Below are 20,608 nucleotides of genomic sequence, written 5' to 3'. Positions count from 1 at the left end.
AGAAATATTAAGCTCACCTCGATCAATTCCTTATTTTTCCATTGCTACATACTACATATGCAGCTGAAACATGGAGTTCCAAAAAGGTCAATAGAAGGTAAGATGTCGCATTTACCTTCGAAATGTGGGTCTAGAGAAGAATTATACACGGGTTCCGATGGAACAGAGAACCAACCTGTCCCTGTCAGTTCCAGAAAAGCTTACCAGCCAGAAGAAAGGGGACTATGGAAGTCTTGGTAGTAGAAAAAGAGGTAGAAGACCGAAGAACAAGAGGAAGATCTCTAACACGATAGGCAGACCACATAAAGACTCTGGTGGAAAAATCCTTACATGAAGCCATTCAGCTGGTACCGGATCCCAACCAATAGAGATTCCAATGAAGTAGAGCTAACAATATTTATATTGTCACCACGCCTTAACACGAACTCAAGAAATGAGGAGGAGATTTGGAAAATTGACATTAAGACGTAAGAGAAAAAATTGTAGCACACTTATTATTAACGATACAAGCAGAAGCATGAGTATTGATTCAATACCTTGTGAAATATTACAGCTACTAGGTGACAAAGGACACATATCATCCATTCTATCTGTACTGTGTTACTGTTTGGAATTCAGGAAAATGGCCATCTGATTGGTGTACCTCAATTTATATCCCGCTACACAAAAAAGGAACTACTACCAGATGTGAAAAATACCGCACACTGCTAGTAAAACCTTGTTGCATATCATCAAAAGCAGACTAAAAACCTATCTACATTACCAAATACCTCAGGAACAAGCATTGAAAAGTCTAGAGAATTTCAAGTACCTATGATTATATGCTTCTTTGACTAACAAAAGGCATTTGATTGTGTAAGCTGGATAAATATGTGGTCAATTTTAATAGAAATGGGCGCACCAATGCACCTTTTGACACTTCTCAAGGATGCGTGTTGTCACCTAACTTATTTAACATTTATGGTGAACATGTCATGAGGATGGTTTTAGAAGGATGGGCCGGTGGAGTAACAGTAACTCGTAGGAAAATCTCCAATTTAAGATTTGCTGATGACACTACACTTATAGCAGCAAATGAGCAAGAAATGTTTGATCTCCTGCGAAGAGTTGAGTACAAAAGCAATAAAGTTGGTCTAAAAATCAATAAAGCTAAGACAAAAATAATGGCGGTCGACAGATTCGACACTATTCAACTGACTAACAGGTTACAAGAATACCAGATAGTAAACACCTTTGTCTATCTCGGGTCTAGTATAACTAAAGATGGTAACTGTGAAGCAGAAGTTCGGAGACGTATTGGTATGGCAAAAAATGCGATGAGTCGCCTAAGTAAAGTTTGGAAAGACAGATCTATCACTCAAAATATTAAGGTGAGACTGGTGAATGCCATTGTATTCTCAATATTTCTATACGGAGCAGAGACTTGGACTCATCGCGCATGCGAGCGCCAAAAAATTGATGCTTTTGAGATGTGGTGCTGGAGAAGATTGCTGCACATACCTTGGACTAAATTAATCTAAACCAACTCAAGATTAAAAAAAGGCTGTCCAAAATATGTTTGCAACGAATTCTGCAATTCTTTGGTCACGTGGTTCGCAGAGGTGACGACAGTTTGGAGAAATTAATTGTTTCTGGAAACGTTCCGGCGAGAAGATCAAGAGGACGATCACCAACAAGATGGTCCGACCAAATAAAGAATTCAGCTGGAAACTCATTCTGCGAAGCTCTTAGAGCAGCTGAAGATAGAGACCAATGGAGAAACATTTTTAGGAATATTGGAAGAAATCACGATCCTCAGTAATGGGGAAACGCCAAGAGAGAGAGAGAGAGAGATAAGTATTGAAGAAAAACATTGAAGCAGTAAACATAAAATTATTATTTAATTAGTACCTATGGTAGGTTTGTCAATTACTATAATCTTGAAATTTGTTCTATTGTGTATTCTAGTAAGATTTTCAAGGTTAAAACACTAAGTTGTAATTGTAGTTTTAAGTTAATTTCAACAGTCGTTTCTTTAATTTTTAAGATTACTACTCTCCACGAAATGTACATATTATTCCGATACTTCGAAAAACCATTCCAATACTTTATAAGTTGATATGTCATAAAATAATAAACCTTTACTTACCTCTAAATTGTACAGGTTGTCCTACAACCCCTCCTCCAACATCCGCCACTTGAATAAGTCCAGCATCGTAAACTTTGGCCATAAGAGGCCCCGATGGCAGTTTTTCTCCATCAACAGACACATCGATCAAGTGCGTACCGATTTCTGTAGGCACGAATTCCACACTGTGCACCCCGAGTCTGTTGCCGGGAATCACTCGGGCTGAGACTACGCGTTTCGAAGGGGCTACAACGTGCACACGAAGGTCAGATGGCGGAGTGGAAGAGGGGGTGATTATCTCGAAGACAGCGGGTGAGTTGGCCGGCACGAGGCGGGTTGCCTCGCCGAGGACGGAGAGGGCTGAGTTGTTGGACATGATGTTGACATGCCAAGGGCTGCCTAAAGACCAACCATTTGCGTTAACGTGGTGCTATTTGTGAAAAGGTTTGCTCTGGAGGTGGTAAACGATAAAAGTGAGTATACCTATAGCGTATTTTGTTAAATATATACGAACAAATTACGGTTTGGTTGTATTGGTAATGCTCTTTGATTAATAACTTTAATTTACTATGTTACAGAGAATAGCAAAAGTGGTGTAAATATCTGACTTAATATTAAGCAAACCAAACATTAATTTCACTTTCACGAGTGTTAGAAAAGGGTCATACCAAACTTAAACAAAAACCAGGACAAAAACTGGTCGCATGGTAATTAGTGAAACGTAATTTCCAACTATTTGTAATCTTCCAAATGCTGGCCATGCTAAGGAATATATATTTAAATCAACCTTTAGGTTAAGCTTTGAAATCAAATTTACGAAATAAAATGAAATAACTTTTGATCAGTACCTATGTATTACCGGTTCTTGTATAGGCAACTGAAATACAGGCTATTAACAACAAGATAGTCCACAATTTTTCAAGTGATTCAGAGAACTATGTAACGGAGAATGCTCAAAATGAAGCTGAGCGATCGCAAACCCAATGAAGAACTAAGAAGACGATCAAAGCAACAGACGTAATCCAAAAGATTGCAATGTTAAAATGGATCTAGTCACATAGGAAGAATGGAAAACAACCGAAGACAACCGTTAAAGATAAACCATCAGAGAATTTACAAGCTGTATGAAAGTAAAATACAACAAAGAACACAGAAAAAATAGAAAGAACTACGTACACCTTAGACAATCTAGATAACGAGAGCACACACTTACTTTACTCCTGGAGACTAACACAAAAACTACAGAAATCACACAGATCAACGACGGATGAATACGAACATATAAAAAACTGCATGAAAAACGCAGCGCTAGAAGGCTTAGGGCCACAGGTACGGAGAGTAGATAAACCATATTGGTGGGATAAAGAAGTGGAAGAACAGATAAAAGAAAGAATGAAGTATATCAAAAGTTATTACAACAGGGAGACGAACAAACAAAACAACAATATAAAAACCTGAATAAAGAAGTCAAACGGTTAAAAAGAAAAATAGTGCATGGGAACAAAAATGCCAATACCTAGACAACCATATAGGAGGCACAAAGAGCTCTGAAGCCTGGAGAACTATAAAAACGATGAGAACAACGACAAAAAACCATGTCATAATAAATTGAATACCAGAGAACACATGGGTAGAGCATTTTGAGAACTTATTAACAGAGAGAAGAGAAAGGTTTAAACAGACAAATGAACAAGTGGAAGTAGAAGGACGAATAGAAATATCAATAGAACAAGTGAAAGGAGCAGTTAAGGGAATGAAATTAAGAAAATCTCCAGGCCCAGGCGGAATATATCCAGAGTTGATTAGGTATGGATCATCAAAACTGTTTGGAAATGATCCGAAAATGATTCGAAATATGCCTAAACGGAGAAGAATGGAGACAATCATATATCTCTCCAATACACAAGAAAGGCACAAATACGGATCCTAAAAACTATAGAGGGATCGCAGTGATTGCGATTATAGGCCGACTATACTCAAAAGTACTACGAAACCTGATAGAAAATGATATTAAAGACAAACAACCCGAAGAACAAGCGGGATTTAGGGCCGGACGCTCCACTATGGATAATATTTTCACATTAAAAATTGCAATGGAAAAACGAGAGAGAGAAATAGAGAAACCCATATAGCTTTAATAGATTTGGAAAAAGCATATGACAGTGTACCGATCTCCCAACTATGGATAGAAATGGGTAACTTGAAAATAAACCCAATTCTTATTAACGCCACTCAAAAATACTACGAACAAAACTTTGGAAGATTTAAAATGGGACAAGAAATCACCTCTCCTTTTCAAACAACAAAGGGACTAAGACAAGGCTGCTGTCACCCACCTTATTTAAAATCTATTTGGACTTAGTGAAATGGGTAAAAAAATGTAGAAACATGGGAATAACGGTGGGAGAAAACACGCTATATACATTTTTCTTTGCGGGTGACCAGGTAGTAATTGCCGAAGACAGCGACGATCTTAGCTATATGGTAAGAAAACTGCAAGAAGAATATGAGGTGGCAGATCTAAATATGAATATGACAAAATGTGAATATCTCTCAGTGACTTAGTCTTGGAAGACGACAAAATCGAAGGCGTGCAATCCTGCAAATATTGCAGGTCATTTTCAACAAGAAGGGAAATACCGCAGGTGAAATCAGGGAAAGAATAAACAAGGGCAGAGCAGCGACCCGTGCCTTCAACTCTCTTCTCTGGCAAAAAAACAATTCGACGAGAAACCAAAAAACACATTTACGGTTCGGAATATAGTCCAAAGTATTACACTTTATGGTTCGGAATATAGTCCAAAGTATTATACTTTACGGTTCGGAAGTATGGGACGTCACACCAAAGCTAATAGAACAAACTTATGCTATTGGTACAAGATATGCTTTGTTCTTTCAGTACAAGTCTTATTCCACAGATACATCGACGTGAGTTGCGACATGCCTGGTTAATTACAAGAAAGCGTTTGATCAAGTACAGGAGGCCAATGTGATGCAAATATTAAAAAAAGCAGAAACCAAGATCTGAAAATAATTAGATACCTTTACTAATATCAGACCGCAAATCTCAGAGTTGAAGGTGAACACACTGAATACGTGAAAATCATGCGTGGAGTGAGGCAAGGCTACAATTTTGACTCCTCTCTAATCTTCAATCTCTACTCTGGAAAAATATTTATCGAAGCTTTGCACGAAACTGAAAACGACTAACTAAATCACGTATGCAGATGTCACCATGGTATTTGCAGATGGCCTATAAGTCCTTATGAATAAAACCACGAATTACAGTCAACAATATAGACTCAATATAAACGTAAAAAAGACAAAGCTCATTATAATTAGGAAGAAAAAGATAACAGAAGGGGCTTCATTTGAAATTTTGATTGGGGGGGGGGGCAAGCATTATATGGCGAAACTACTATGGCGAGCTAGATAAAAATAACGAGGTATCAGCAGAAAATCAGTGGCCTTCTGACTACCCTAGAGAACCTACTGTCTTACTCGCTGAAGTCAAAGATGCAATTAAATCACTAAAGAGAAATAAATCCCCAGGCATTGATTCAATACCATGTGAGAAATACTACAGTTACTAGGTGACAAAGGATTACATATCATCCATTCTATCTGTGTCGCTGTTTGGAATTCAGGAAAATGGCCATCTGATTGGTGTACCTAAATTTATATCCCACTACACAAAAAAGGAACTACTACCAGATGTGAAAACTACCGCACACTGTCACTAATATCACATGCTAGTAAAATCTTGTTGGATGTCATCAAAAATAGATTAAAAACCTATCTACATTACCAAATACCTCAGGAACAAGCGGGGTTTGTAAAGGGTAAAGGTACAAGGGAACAAATCCTGAACCTGAGACAACTCACTGAAAAGTCTAGAGAATTTCAAGTACCTATGATTATATGCTTCGTTGACTACCAAAAGGCATTTGATTGTGTAAGCTAGATAAATCTGTGGTCAATTTTAATAGAAATGGGCGCACCAATGCACCTGGTGACACTTAAAAATCTGTACCAGTCTAATATAGCGACAGTACGACTAGATCAGAAGTTCTCAAACCAATTCAAGACCGAGAGAGGTTTTAGACAAGGATGCGTGTTGTCACTTGACTTATTTAACATTTATGGTGAACATGTCATGAGGATGGTTTTAGAAGGATGGGCCGGTGGAGTAACAGTAGCTGGTAGGAAAATCTCCAATTTAAGATTTGCTGATGACACTACACTTATAGCAGCAAATGAGCAAGAAATGTTTGATCTTCTGCGAAGAGTTGAGTACGAAAGCAATAAAGTTGGTCTGAAAATCAATAAAGCTAAGACAAAAATAATGGTGGTCGACAGATTTGACACTATTCAACTGACTAACATATTACAGGAATACCAGATTAGTAAACACCTTTGTCTATCTCGGGTCTAGTATAACTAACGATGGTAACTGTGAAGCAGAAGTTCGGAGACGTATTGGTATGGCAAAAAATGCGATGAGCGCCTAACTAAAGTTTGGAAAGACAGATTTATCTCTCAAAATATCAAGATGAGACTGGTGAATGCCCTTGTATTCTCAATATTTCTATACGGAGCAGAGACTTGGACTCTTCGCGCATGCGAGCGCCAAAAAATTGGTGCCTTTGAGATGTGGTGCTGGAGAAGAATGCTGCGCATACCTTGGACAGCTCATAGGACAAACGTTTCCATTCTAAACCAACTCAATATTAAAAAAAGGCTGTCCACAATATGTCTGCAACGAATTCTGCAATTCTTTGGTCACATGGTTCGCAGAGGTGACGACAGTTTGGAGAGATTAATTGTTTATTTAAACGTTCCGGGGAGAAGATCAAGAGGACGATCACCAACTATATGGTCTGACCAAATAAAACATTCAGCTGGAAACTCATTCTGCGAAGCTCTTAGAGCAGCTGAAGATAGAGACCAATGGAGAAACATTGTTAGGAATATTGGAAGAAATCACGATCCTCAGTAATGGGGAAACGACAGGAGAGAGAGAGAGAGAGAGAGAGAGAGAGAGAGAGAGAGAGAGAGAGAGAGAGAAGCATTATATATACAATACATTATACAATACTATAGTAATAAAATTGATGTATTTTTTGTAAATTTGAGTCATTTTTAGGGTCAGCCCCCCCCTGACCCTGTCAAATGACGCCCCTGACCAAACCCCAGTAGAAAGAATGGCGCAGTACAATTACCTCGGCACCACAATAAATGAACAATGGACCAACAATCAGGAGATAAGAGCGCGCATCTCTTAGTATACACCTCTCTCTTGGTATAAAACTAAGAATGCTGAATGCTGCTGCTACGTCTTCTGTGTCCTTTTTTATGGTGCTGAATCGTGGGCCTTGGACAAAGATATGTGCAGAAGGTTAGAAGGATTTTAGATGTGGCTATATCGGAGAATACGTTATATTCCAGGGACTGTTCGAGTTACAAATGAGGTCCTGAGAAGAATGAAGAAGAACCGAGAGGTACTGACCACCATCAAATCTCGAAAGTTATAATACTTCGGACACATTATGCGAAATGAATAAAGATATGCCCTTCTACAAGCCATCCTGCAAGGAAAAATATTTGGAAAGCGAGATCCAGCGAAGTGTGCAGATACGATAAAAATTGCCATGATCGCCATGAACGCGCACTTCAAGAAGAAGAAGCAGGTCTTCTTATTTTTATATTTTTCATGGTCTCTTATAATATAATGTGTAATTTATACTTCTCTAGGAATCTCAACTGAATATATCAAATGCTTCTTTCTTTCCTTTTATGTAATGATTTAACAACTTCCTCGTTCTCTACCATTTTAGTTATTGCTTGTGCTGATTTTCCTGCTTATATGTCAAACTTTTCGTTTAATAATCATGACATTTACTTCTTCCAGCGTATTTTTATTATTATAGTGTTCTTTTGAAGACCTGCCTAAACAGCCATACAATATGTAAATTTCACTGCATATTACAAGTCAAAAGGAAAACAAACATATGCAAGTGCATTTCATTATCAGGATTGTATACTTATAAACAAATGATTTGACCTTGACTTTTATGGTTACATTGACATTTTATAAGTTTAATTAAACATTTTTAATCATTGTTTGTATTGCTATAAATACTTATAAGAATATTTTTAGACGAATGATCAAATGGACGATTTTTAAGATTAATTGGACTATACATATTAGTGCCCAGTTAATAAAATATCTAAAACGAAGCTGAACAGACTATCAGTTCAATAAGGCAATTACTTAAAGACAAAAAACGACACTATCAACTGAAATAAAAAGAGACAGACAAGAAGACGTGTTCAAAACTTTAAAATAGAAAATAAGGAGAAAACATCAAGAGATTCTGTATGAAAATAGTAATATGAACAATAAATGCGTTTGGTGAAAATGAGAATGCTTAGATTGATGAATGGAGTGACAAAATTAAGAATAAATATATAGAGGGAGCTTACGTTAAGAAAATTATGGCATTTTCAACGTCGAGATGCTAATCATCAGCTAACTCAGCAAAAGAAACAGAGGCAAATGATAAATGATGATGAGAATGATGGTTTGGATTTAGGAATGCGCTGGGTATATAAATGTACTTCTCCAAAAATTCCGCGACCAACGTAAATATATTTATGTGGCTTCCATCGATTAAGAAAAGGCTTTTGATAGGGTACAGCTTGGAACGCTTTCGAACATATTAATAACCAAAGGTATTGATGGTAGAAACCTACGTATTATAGAAAACTTATATTGGAAGCAGAAAGCAGACGTACGTCGATGGGAGATTAGCCGACGAATGTTACATTCAAAGAGGCGTCAGACAGGGATGCATTTTATCCCCGCTGGTGTTTAATATTAATACTCTAATATCATTTTCACACACACAAACACACTAAAAGTATTTTTAAAAATAATTCACAAAAGAATATTTAATAAATTAGAAGAGGACATAAGCGCCACACAGTTTGGATTCAGAAGTGGCCTGGGAACACGGGAAGCTTTGTTTGGTCTAAGTGTGTTAATGCAAAGATTGTTAAGGATGTAAACCAAGACCTCTACGGAGGTTTCATAGATTTTGAAATCGCCTTCGATAAAGTCAGACACCAAAAGCTGTATGAAATCCTAAGAAGCAAAAACATCGACAGTCGCGACATTAACATCATAATCCAGGTTGTACTGGGGACAAACAGCAAAAATCAAGGTTGATAATGAGTTAACCGAAGAAATTGAGATTCGTCGAGGTGTGCGTCAGGGTTGTGTGCTTTCTCCACTACTATTCAATATATATAGCGAAACAATATGTCAGGAAGCGCTCCTAGAGCAAAACATTGGTATAAACATTAACGGAGAGTTAATTAACAATATACGATACGCTGATCACACGCTAATAGTAACAGATAACCTAGCAAATTTACAGTATTTGATGGAAAACATAAACACTCATACCAATAAGTATGGTCTAAAACTGAACATCAAAAAGACTAAATTCATGATTGTTACAAAGAAGCTATACACCAATATGAATTTAACCATAAATAATCAGCCAGTTGAAAGAGTTAAGACCTACAAATATTTAGGGGTTTGTTTCACTGATACTAATGACCAGACAAGAGAAATCAAGAGGCGAATTGAGATAGCGAGACAATCGTTTGTCAAAATGAAAAAGTTCCTATGCAGCCGGGACATAAATATAAACTTAAGAACGAGAATGTTAAGGTGCTATGTTTTCTACATTCTGCTGAACGGCATGGAAGCTTGGACTCTGAAAAAGATAAACATCAAAAACATTGAGGCATTCGAGATGTGGTGTTACAGAAGAATGTGGAAAATACCATGGACAGAGAGAGTAACATATCAAGATGTTTTGCTGAAGATGGGGAAGGAATGCGAAGTCATAAAAACCATACAAACGAAAAAACTGGAGTATCTAGGCTACATAATGAGAGGAGAAAAGTACTCTCTGCTTAGACTCATAATCCAAGGAAAAATCTCGGGAAAGAGAAATGTGGGACGTAGGAGGATTTCCTGGTTGCGAAATTTAAGGGAGTGGTATGGGTGCAGTTCAATACAGTTGTTCAGAGCTGCAGCCAACAAAGTTAAGATTGCTGTGATGGTAGCCAACCTCCGATAGGGGACGGTACTGCAAGAAGAAGATCATTTTCAAACGGACTTTGTAATACATATAAAGACTCATCATCATTCTCTTTGCCTTATCCCTATGCGGGGTCGGCTTCCCTAATTGCATTTCTCCACACAATTCTATCTTGGGTCATATCAATGTTAATTCCCTTTACCAACATGTCCTGCCTTATCGTCTCCCCCCAGGTTTTCTTTGGTCTTCCTCTCCTACTCCTTCCAGGAATCTGCACTTCAGCTATTCTTCGTATTGGGTGATTAACTTCTCGACGTTGAACATGACCAAACCATCTTAATACATATAAAGACTATGGAGTGAAAATAAATCGTGAACTGATAAATAATCTTAGATACGCTGATGACTATTTTATGCGACAGTCTCTAGGGCGTTAAAGGGTTATTGGATTGTAAATATGACAGGAAGAGAAGGGGGCTTCTAACACAAAATTAGTGACATATAACCTCACAACAATGCTTCCCCGCAGATAGATCAACAAAACATTGAGAAAGTTTTTCACTTTAAACATCTGGGATGTTAGACCAGTTAGACCCAAGTAAAGAGATCAAATGCAGAACTAATCTTCTGTCACTACAGCTTAAACCTAAGATTACGTAAAAGATTGATCAAATGCTGTATTTGTTAAGTGTTGTTACATTGCACCGAGACCTGGACTGTGATGGCTGATATGATCAATCGCCTAGAGGCATTTGAGATGTGGTGTCATAGAAGAATGCTCCTAATACCCTGGACAGCGATGCAGACCAACGAAACTGTGTTAAATAGAGCAAATAATGTCGTTCGTGCTATTGAAATTTAAAAAAAGTTTCATACCTAGGGCATATTGTTAGAGGAGACCGCTACAGAATCCTTCAGCTTATCATGAAAAGTAAAATCGAGGGCCGCAGAAGAATTGGAAAGAAGCATATATCATGGCTCAAGGACATTCGCGATTGGACAGAAATATACAGTGCCGAACAACTATTCTGATTGGCTGAAGACCGTAAACAACCATAAATATAATTGCCAACGTTCATCATTATCATACAACCTCTTTCGTCCACTGATGAACATAGGTCTCTCCCATTTTTCGCCACTCTCCACGGTTTTGTGAGTCTTGTTGCCATTTCTTGGACATTCGTTTAATGTCGTCCATCTATCGTGTTGGTGGTCGTCTTCTGCTGCGTTTGTCTTTAATTGGGCGCCAGTCTATTAGTTTTTTGGTCCACCTTGAGTCTTTTAGTCGCTACGTGACCTGCCCAATTCCATTTCAGCTTGGTTATACGTTGGATGACATCAGTGATACCTGTTCTTTTCCTTAGGTCTTGATTCCTTATTTTGTCTTTTTTTGTAACGCCGAGAATCGATCTTTCCATGAGCCTTTGTGCCACTCGCATTTTTAATGCTGTTGTTTTTGTGAGCGTGAGAGTTTCTGCTCCGTCAGGAATGTCATAATAGGAAGAACGCATTGGTCAAAAGAATGTCTTCCGTTTCATAGCTATAGGGATGTTGCTCTTAAATATGTCTCTTTCTTAAATTGCCAACATTAGGAGGACCTAATATGGAACAGAAATAAGATGATGGTAATCAGATAGGGGGGGGGGGAGGCATAAAGTGGATAAACTGGATGCTTTTGAAATGTTGTAGATTTATCTCTCCGAAAATAAGATCGTTGTGTACAAATAGAGTGGCCAACTCAAATAAACTCAATGCAAAACCCAAATAAGACAAGAAGAAAAGATCGATGGCAAGAATGAAACCAGAAGTTCCAGGAAAGTTCAGATATACGGAACTACTGAAAATTCTAAACGTCGCAGTAGACAGGCAGATTTGCGCATATGATTACCAACATAACAAGACCTTAAAGACTTTTGTAAGAAAAATATAAGCCAGAATTGAGATGGTGTGGCTTTTAAAAACTTAAAAGATATCAGCAGAAAAGTATAAAGTGGAACTCATAACAAATTGAGACTCAAAATTACAGACAAATCAAAGGAATAACTGAAGAAGTACATATTTTGTAAATAGACAAGGAAAACTGATAAAACGTTGTACAACTTTAAGGAGACGAAACAACGTGAGGTAACTTAATAAAATATAGAAATAGAAAAGTTAATCTCAAAGAGATTGCAATGAATATAAAACCATATGTGCGTGTATAAGAATGCCAGATGAAATTACATAGATACCTTTTGTGATAGCCAAATTGAATGTTTGTTCACAAATTACACTGTATATCTCAAAATTTACATTTCAGAATAAAAATGTTTGCATAAAATATAGTACTTAATGGTAAACCATCACTACCATCAGATTTATGTTTAAAAACCAGATAGTTGGTATTTATATATGCTGTTTAATTAGCATAATTATTAACAGTCTTAACATAGAATTTCAATTTTTTTATATATTTTTTGTTTCTTTAACATTGCAAGCCATAACGACGTGTTGAGGACATTTAAACGTAATATTTTACCCGTAATACTAAAAATATAAATTTTAGAAAGTAAATGTGCACTCTTCCGTAACACCAGCACCATTATCGTATAGTACCAACCTCCAGAGCGACAAACCCATTCACACAATCCACCTTTATCAATACAATCATCAACGAATCTTATCAAAAACACCCCCGATAACGCATTTACCTGGCACTTGATATCACTATCGACGAGTCACTATGAGAGTACCGTTCGATCGAGTACCGATTGTCGCAAAAATTCGCTAAAAACTCGTCGATTAGAACAAAATAATAATACACAGCGCGCAACGAGTTTAGATCGTGCGGATGGTAAATTGTACCGAGTATAAACGAATGGTGCTGCTGGTAGTACCGAGCACTCTGTTCATGGGTCAGGCAGGTGGGCGCAGCAAGGGAGGCGGTGCGCGCATTCCACGACGAGGCTACAGGTAACAGTATACTAAAGAAGTAGGAATAACGAGGAAAGTTTCGCATACAGTACGATGCAAAAGTATGGAATAAATTCATTATTTCAGAAACAGACGACTTAAAAAAATCTTACAAGAGGTCAATTTAATTTTTTTTAATGGTCATCCACTGCTATTAATGTGTTGGACATTACGTCATCAGTGTTCACATAATGAAGTAATTTTAAATACAAACCGAGTTCACTGGATACCTCAAAGAACTATTTATTTGTGGCATTCATGTAATTTATTATTCTTGAAGAAGACCGAGGTGAAAGTCGAAACGTCAATTAAATCATTTTTTAACTTAAATTGTGGCTTATTTCCCAGTTAGAATAATAAATTACCTCAAAAACAGTCCTTATTTTTCTTAAATTGACTACTTATTTTTTATAATCTTGTATAATCTTGTGTTTTTATAATCTTATGTATCTTGTAAAGCTTTATTTCTGTATATACACTCACCGGCACAAAAAACCGCTACCCCAAAAAATGGGTCATTTTTAATGTCTTGTATTTCCTAAACCTGATGTCCGATTTAAGTAGTTCTTTTAATGTGTTATAGCCTCAATTTTTAACAATATCGCTGTAATAATAGTGTTGCTAGACAGGTACATTGTCATTGTATGCAGGGTGTACGAATCAAACTGTGTTTTTTTCTCAAACTTTGGAACACCCTGTGGAATGTTCTAGCTTTTATAAAATACTGAAATTAAAACCCAACTATAGCCTCAGGTTTTCCTAACATTATGTTTTTTGTTTCATTCGCTTATGTTGGGTAATAAAAAAGTTAGACACTTTAACAACTACCCATGTTTTTCGTCAATACAGGGTGTTTTTAAATAAGTACGGCAAACTTTAAGGGGTAATTCTGCATGATATAATAATGACAGTTTGCTTTATAAACGTATGCCCGTAAATGCTTCGTTTCCGAGATAGGCGGTGTTGAAATTGTTCTTACAAACTGACGATTTATGTATTGCTCTAAAACGGTTTGTGATATGCACATGCAATTTGGTAAATTTTAAGAGGTAGTTATTGCGCATTTTTTGGCATACAATTAAGAATTTTATATTCACCATTGGCGTGCATACGGGTGTAAACATTTTAGATATATCCCGTATGCACGTCAATGGTGAATATAAAATTCTTAATTGTATGCCAAAAAAATGCTCAATAACTACCTCTTAAAATCTGTCAAATTTCATTTGCATATCACAAACTGTTTTAGAGCAATAAATAAATCGTCAGTTTGTAAGAACAATTTCAACACCCCCTATCTCGGAAACAAAGCATTTGCGGGCATACGTTTATAAAGCAAACTGTCATTATTTTATCATGCAGAATTACCCCTTAAAGTTTGCCGTACTTATTTAAAAACACCCTATATTGACGAAAAACAGGGGCAGTTGTTAAAGTGCCTAACTTTTTTATTATCTAACATAAGCGAATTAATCAAAAAACAGAATGTTAAGAAAACCTGAAGCTATAGTTGGGTTTTAATTTCAGTATTTTATAAAAGCTAGAACATTCCACAGGGTGTTGAAAAGTTTGAGAAAAAAACACAGTTTGATTCGTACACCCTGTATACAATGACAGTGTACCTGTATAGCAACAATATTATTACAGCGATATTGTTAAATATTATTACAGCGATATTGTTAATGAATAAGGCTATAACATATTAAAAAAATTACTTAAATCGGACATCAGGTTTAGGAAATACAAGACATTAAAAATGACCCATTTTTTGGGGTGGCGGTTTTTTGTGCCGGTGAGTGTATTTTGACAACTGTGATATCGAACACCGCACTATCAAGGCACGTATGCATTACGTTGGTGCTCGGTGATCCGTGTAACTGCTCCAATGGATACGGCATGCGCTCCTCTACATATAAACTGCCACTGATTGGATCGCCGAGGGTAACTGCCGCTCCGGGAGCACCAACGTATCCACTATGCGTGTAACTGGAGCAGTTACACGGAGCACGGAACACCAACGTAATTAATGGGGTCCGGACAAATAGTCCCCGGACAAATAATCCCGGACAAATAATCCCGGACAAAAAATCCCCACAAATTATCCCTGGACAAAAAATTCCCGGACAAAAAATCGCCGGACAAATAATCCTTGGACAAAAAATCCCCACAAAAAATCCCGGACAAATAATCTCCACAAATTTTTTTGGACAAAATATCCCCACAGAAAATCCCGGACAAAAAATCCCCAAGAAATATTTGCTGCCGAATAGTTCTCTAAAAGTTTTCCCGAAATTTTACCAAAGGACATCGCACACATCTTATGGAAAATATAATGTCACTCAAATTCAATAAAATTTATACGAATAGATTCGTTTTAAATTAACGGTAAAATCGTATCATTGCGCCAACTCCATATTTTCAATAATAAGAGCAGAAATTGATATAAATAAATCTGAAATCAAATGGATACGTACATAAGTTAGAGAGAGAAAAAATATTTTATAATACCCAAATTGTCGGTACTCCATAAATCAGCGGATTAGTTTCACTAATCCGCTTAGGCCCAGCGGGGTTTAAGCTCTTTTGAATAGCACCCAGAGCAATAGTGATTGTAACTGACACTTTTGCTGACTCCAAAAATGTGATTTCGATAAACTTTAATTGCAATTTGCGCCGTAATTAATCATAATTAAGAGTTGGCGCAATGATAAGATTTGACCGTTAATTTAAAACGAATCTATTCGTATAAATTTTATTGAATTTGAGTGACATTATATTTTCCATAAGATGTGTGCGATGTCCTTTCGAATTCCAATTCCATGGTCATTAAAACGCACGTTGGCATGTGAACGGTCTCATGTAAAATGTATGTAGCGCGTATATCGCGCGTTATCAAAACCCGCGTTAAGCGCCTGTCATGAAAACGGGGCCTTAGCTCATTCCCCATATCTTCCACGATTTTTGGAAAAACTCACACTCTTTTGTCATGTAAATTTTGAAGCTTTCAGCATGGAGTTGGAATTCTAAATTTAGGAAAATTTCGGAAAAACTATTTAGCAGCAAATATTTCTTGGGGATTTTTTGTCCGGAATTTTTTGTGGGGATATTTTGTCCAAAAAAATTTGTGGGGATTTTTTGTCCGGGGATTATTTATCCGGGGATTTTTTGTCCGAGGATTTTTTGTTCGGGGATAATTTGTGGGGATTTTTTGTCCGGGAATTATTTGTCCTAGCTTCGTATTGGATACGTGTCTTTAGTTGATAATCTTTTTTATCGAACTGAACTATTCCTGTTATTACTACTTCTTTGAGAAAAAATAGAAAACGCACCGTAATCTGCCTGACCGTACTTATATTTCTATCGGCTCTCGGCTCAGTACTATTACAGTATATAGAGGTTCCATGGAACCTATTTATACTGTGGTACTATGACTATGACTATGCACTATGGCTGCTACTTCAGTTTCAGTACGTCCACTGCATAGGAAGAGTATCAGAGAGTACCATAAATACATACAAATTACCACAAATTTGTTAAACATACAAAAATCGTAAAAAGTTTAAAATTTTTATACACACACTTTCAATTTTCCGTGTCAGTGGGACACAAAGTCCGACGAGTCATTGAACTGTCTTTTCAATCAAAACTAATCGATCAGGAAATAGCTTTAAAAGTATATGCATTTTTAAGATTCCTGTCCATGTGTGACCATAGGCGTAGATCCTTTCTTATACAAATATAACGAACATTCTATTTTTCCGTCACCAGTAGAATGAGATAAATCAAATTTTTTACATATAAGGATGTTGTATCAACAAATTTAAGCAAATGAACTAAAGACTTCCGAATAATAAAGGGGTTTGATCTAAAATATTTAGATAAAATGTACCTTCTTAATTAGCTATAAGATGTTAAACAAATAATTTAAAAAATAGTTTTATTGCTTATCATGGAATATTTTTATAATAATTTTTCTAGATTAATTACGTACATATTAAATTTAAAAAAGAAGAGTTGACTATTACCATGGGCGTTGTTTCTAAATTCTACATCCTTGACAGTCTCCTGGAATGTTGAGAATAGTCAATGTTGTATTTGTACATTGTTTTCGGGGTTTATACAGGCCGTAGTCTGGAAATATTGCTTCCTGATGTCGAATATCTGAAGGCGAAGTCTACTTTGAAACATATTCGGAGGAGTGAAAGTGGATGAAATCGAGTGCAGCAGCAGGAGAACATCAAAATAAAAGCATTACATGGGAAGTCAGAAATAAGAACGTCCAAACAAAAAATCTACGCGGCTTAAAACACGTGGCAAAATTTATAAAAGAAAGATAGACTACTACAAAATAGACCCCGGTTTCTGAGTACTGATTAGAGTCTACAGTCCTTTCGGGTGTCTGCAATCGAGTACTGATCGATCGCTTCCGTACCTCGCCTGGGCCGAGTATTGATCGGCCTCTTCCCGGCCTTTGGGTATTGACTAAAGATCTTCGTTTGTCCTACCCATCCGTAAGGTTTTTATATAGTAGATATATGTAGAGTACTGGTAAAATACCTGAGGAATCGCTGAAGTATATTTTTATAGCAATTCTGAAGAAACAGCGAACACGACAAATGCGACAAATACGGGGTAATTAGTCTGAAGAACCACACGTTGAAAATAATTTTTCTTCGCATTATTCATAGAAGGATAAGAAGTCACTGTCAAAGAGACCTGGATGAAACCCAGTTTGGATTTAGAAATGTCCTCGGTACCCGTGAGGCACTTTCTGGCTTCACCACACGTTCCGTCACCAACGTTAGATATTTATGTGGCTTCCATGATTATGAAAAGGCTTTTCGGTAGAGTACGGTATATAACGCTTTTTAACAAATTAAGAACCAAAGGTATTGGTGGTACAGATCTACGTATCATAAATCACGAAATATTTGAGAATGCTGTTACATTCAGAGAGGCATCAGACACAGATAGATGCATTATATCCCCGCTTTTATACAATATCCACTCGGATATTATTTTCAAACAGGCTTTGCAAGATAAAGACTTTGAAGTGAAAATATATGATGAATTATTGATTAGGTAATAATCTTAGATATCTAGAGTCTCCAGAGCTTTCAAGAGGTGTTGGATTACGTAAACACGACCGTAAGAAAAATGTGTATAAACATTAATGACACTATGCCTATGAAAATGCTTCGATACAGATATAGTCTAAGAGCTAGAGCCGAAAAATCATCGTCATAAGTAATATGGAGTTTGGCATGTGAAATGTGTCTATTGTATATTGATAATTATGACCCCTTTCAGGCTGACACCTCAGTGGATACAGGAAGTAGCAATAAGTGATGAAAGTGGAAAGTTAGTGTAGTCTTTAAAGGTTTTCACCTCCTATTTTGTTAAACCTCCATCGATTTGCATGAAAATTGGTGACTAGTTAGAGCATACCATAAGAAATAAAAATGATTTGGTGCCAACTTGCACTTTTACCCTGGGGTGGATATCACCCCTTCTCGGGGGTGAAAACTATTTTATTAAAAATAACCCCACACATCGATATAGGGACAAATTATAAGTAAAATTTGTTATATCATGTTATTAAAATAAATCAATACTTTTTGAGTTATTAAAGATCAAAGATTTGTCTGTTTAAGAGCACATGCGTGAAGCTACGGACAATAAAAAGAACATATTAATTAATTGTAGGTTACTAAAATAGTATTTTTATATTATTTCGATATTATAAATTTAGCAAAAGTGTATTCGAATATGTCAAATGTACCCATTATTGGACACCCCTAGTTTCTGGACATATTCAGATTATATTGATAGAAAAAAATCAATTAAATATCGAAATAATATAAAAATAATATTTTACTAACATACAATTAATTAATATGTTCTTTTTATCATCCGTAACTTCACGCATATGCTCTTAAATAGACAAATCTTTGATCTTTAATAACTCAAAAGTATTGATTTATTTTAATAACATGATGTAAAAAATTTTACTTAAAATTTGTCCCTTTATCGATTTGTGGGGTTATTTTTAATAAAATTATTTTCACCCGCGGGAAGGGGTGGTATTCACCACCAGGGTAAAAGTGCAAGTTGGCACCAAATCAGTTTTATTTCTTGAGGTATGCTCTAACTAGTCACCAATTTTCATGCAAATCGATGGAGGTTTCACAAAATAGGAGATGAAAACCTTTAATGACTGCACTAACTTTCCCCTTTCATCCCTTATTGCTACTTCCTGTATCCACTGAGGTGTCAGCCTGAAAGGGGTCATAATTGTCAATATACAATGGACACATTTCACAGGAAAAACTCCATATTACTTATGACGATGATTTTTCGGCTCTAGCTCTCCGTCTAATAGATCAACAGGTACGCACTTTAAATATCTGGGATGTTACATTACAGAACAAACCAACAAAGCTGTGCTAAAAAGAGCAAGTTCTGCTCATGAATTATTTAAAACTGTTAAGATAAGAAAGATGTCATACCAAGGGTTTCTTCTTAAAGGAGACCGAATACAGAATCATTCAAATCGAGGACTGCAGAGGAATTGGCACGAATACGCAGTGCCAAACAACTATATCGATTAGTTAATGTTTGCCAAAGTTACAGAAGAAACGTCGGAAGGAAATAATTGCAGACCAGAATATAATCTATAAACCCCTAAAACAATGTACCATTACAAATCATTTATTTCGAATAATTATATTATTTACTTTTGTGTTTTCGTGTATTTTGAACTGATCTTCGTTTTATCAAATATTTGCAGTTGAATTATTTACGTATAAGATTTCTTCGAGTTATTCATCAGATATGTGAAAAATTTGACTTACTCAAAACCTTGAGCTTCTATATTACGAGAAATGCTACATAAATTTAAAGAGAAACAAAAATCAACAATAAATATTACCGAAAATTGAATCACTTATTATATTGTATCTACAATATTTCTCATGATCATCTTTCAGTGCGTCACAGGTTTTCGATTTCTTTCTAACGCATTAAATTGTATGTGACAGAAAAAAAGGCACGTCGGTGATTACATTTCGTCGGTGACATTTTTATAACACTTATTCTAGTTATTCTAGTTGTCGATAGATGGCGCCATAATAAAAAAATATTTTTTTTTAATTAGATAATAATATTACAAATATAATCTGTATAATTTATAAGACTAGACAAATCAAAGAAAATACCATTTTATAAATGCAAGAAACACTTCTGATTTGTTTTTATTCCAAATTGAAAATAAAATGTGACAACTGTCAGATTTAACTAAAATGTCATGTTAGAATAAATGTCATAAATGTGTATTATCACGGACTTACCCTTTTTCCTATCATTTGTTACGCACTGAAAAATGATCATGAGAAATACTGTATCTACATATATAGTCCAGAAAGCCACTGCG

At 36.1% G+C, this 20,608-nt stretch overlaps 1 protein-coding gene across 4 annotated transcripts in view; it reads right to left on the bottom strand.

The window, feature by feature from the left end:
• The window catches only part of LOC114324271 (filamin-A), a 219,180-nt gene that overhangs the window by 108,063 nt on the left and 90,509 nt on the right, over window positions 1-20,608 (bottom strand). For 2 of the 4 annotated variants that reach the window (XM_050658770.1, XM_050658790.1), the window contains exon 16: window positions 2,129-2,506. In XM_050658770.1, coding sequence (XP_050514727.1) covers window positions 2,129-2,506 — 378 coding nt within the window. Of the gene's footprint in view, window positions 1-2,128; window positions 2,507-12,823; window positions 12,843-12,914; window positions 13,097-20,608 lie in introns of those variants that run through there. The other 2 variants (XM_050658776.1, XM_050658785.1) reach the window with 2 other exon arrangements.

This window comes from Diabrotica virgifera, chromosome 1 (assembly GCF_917563875.1).
Source record: "Diabrotica virgifera virgifera chromosome 1, PGI_DIABVI_V3a".
Taxonomy (NCBI): domain Eukaryota; kingdom Metazoa; phylum Arthropoda; class Insecta; order Coleoptera; family Chrysomelidae; genus Diabrotica; species Diabrotica virgifera.
This window is presented reverse-complemented; position numbering and strand designations above follow the sequence as displayed.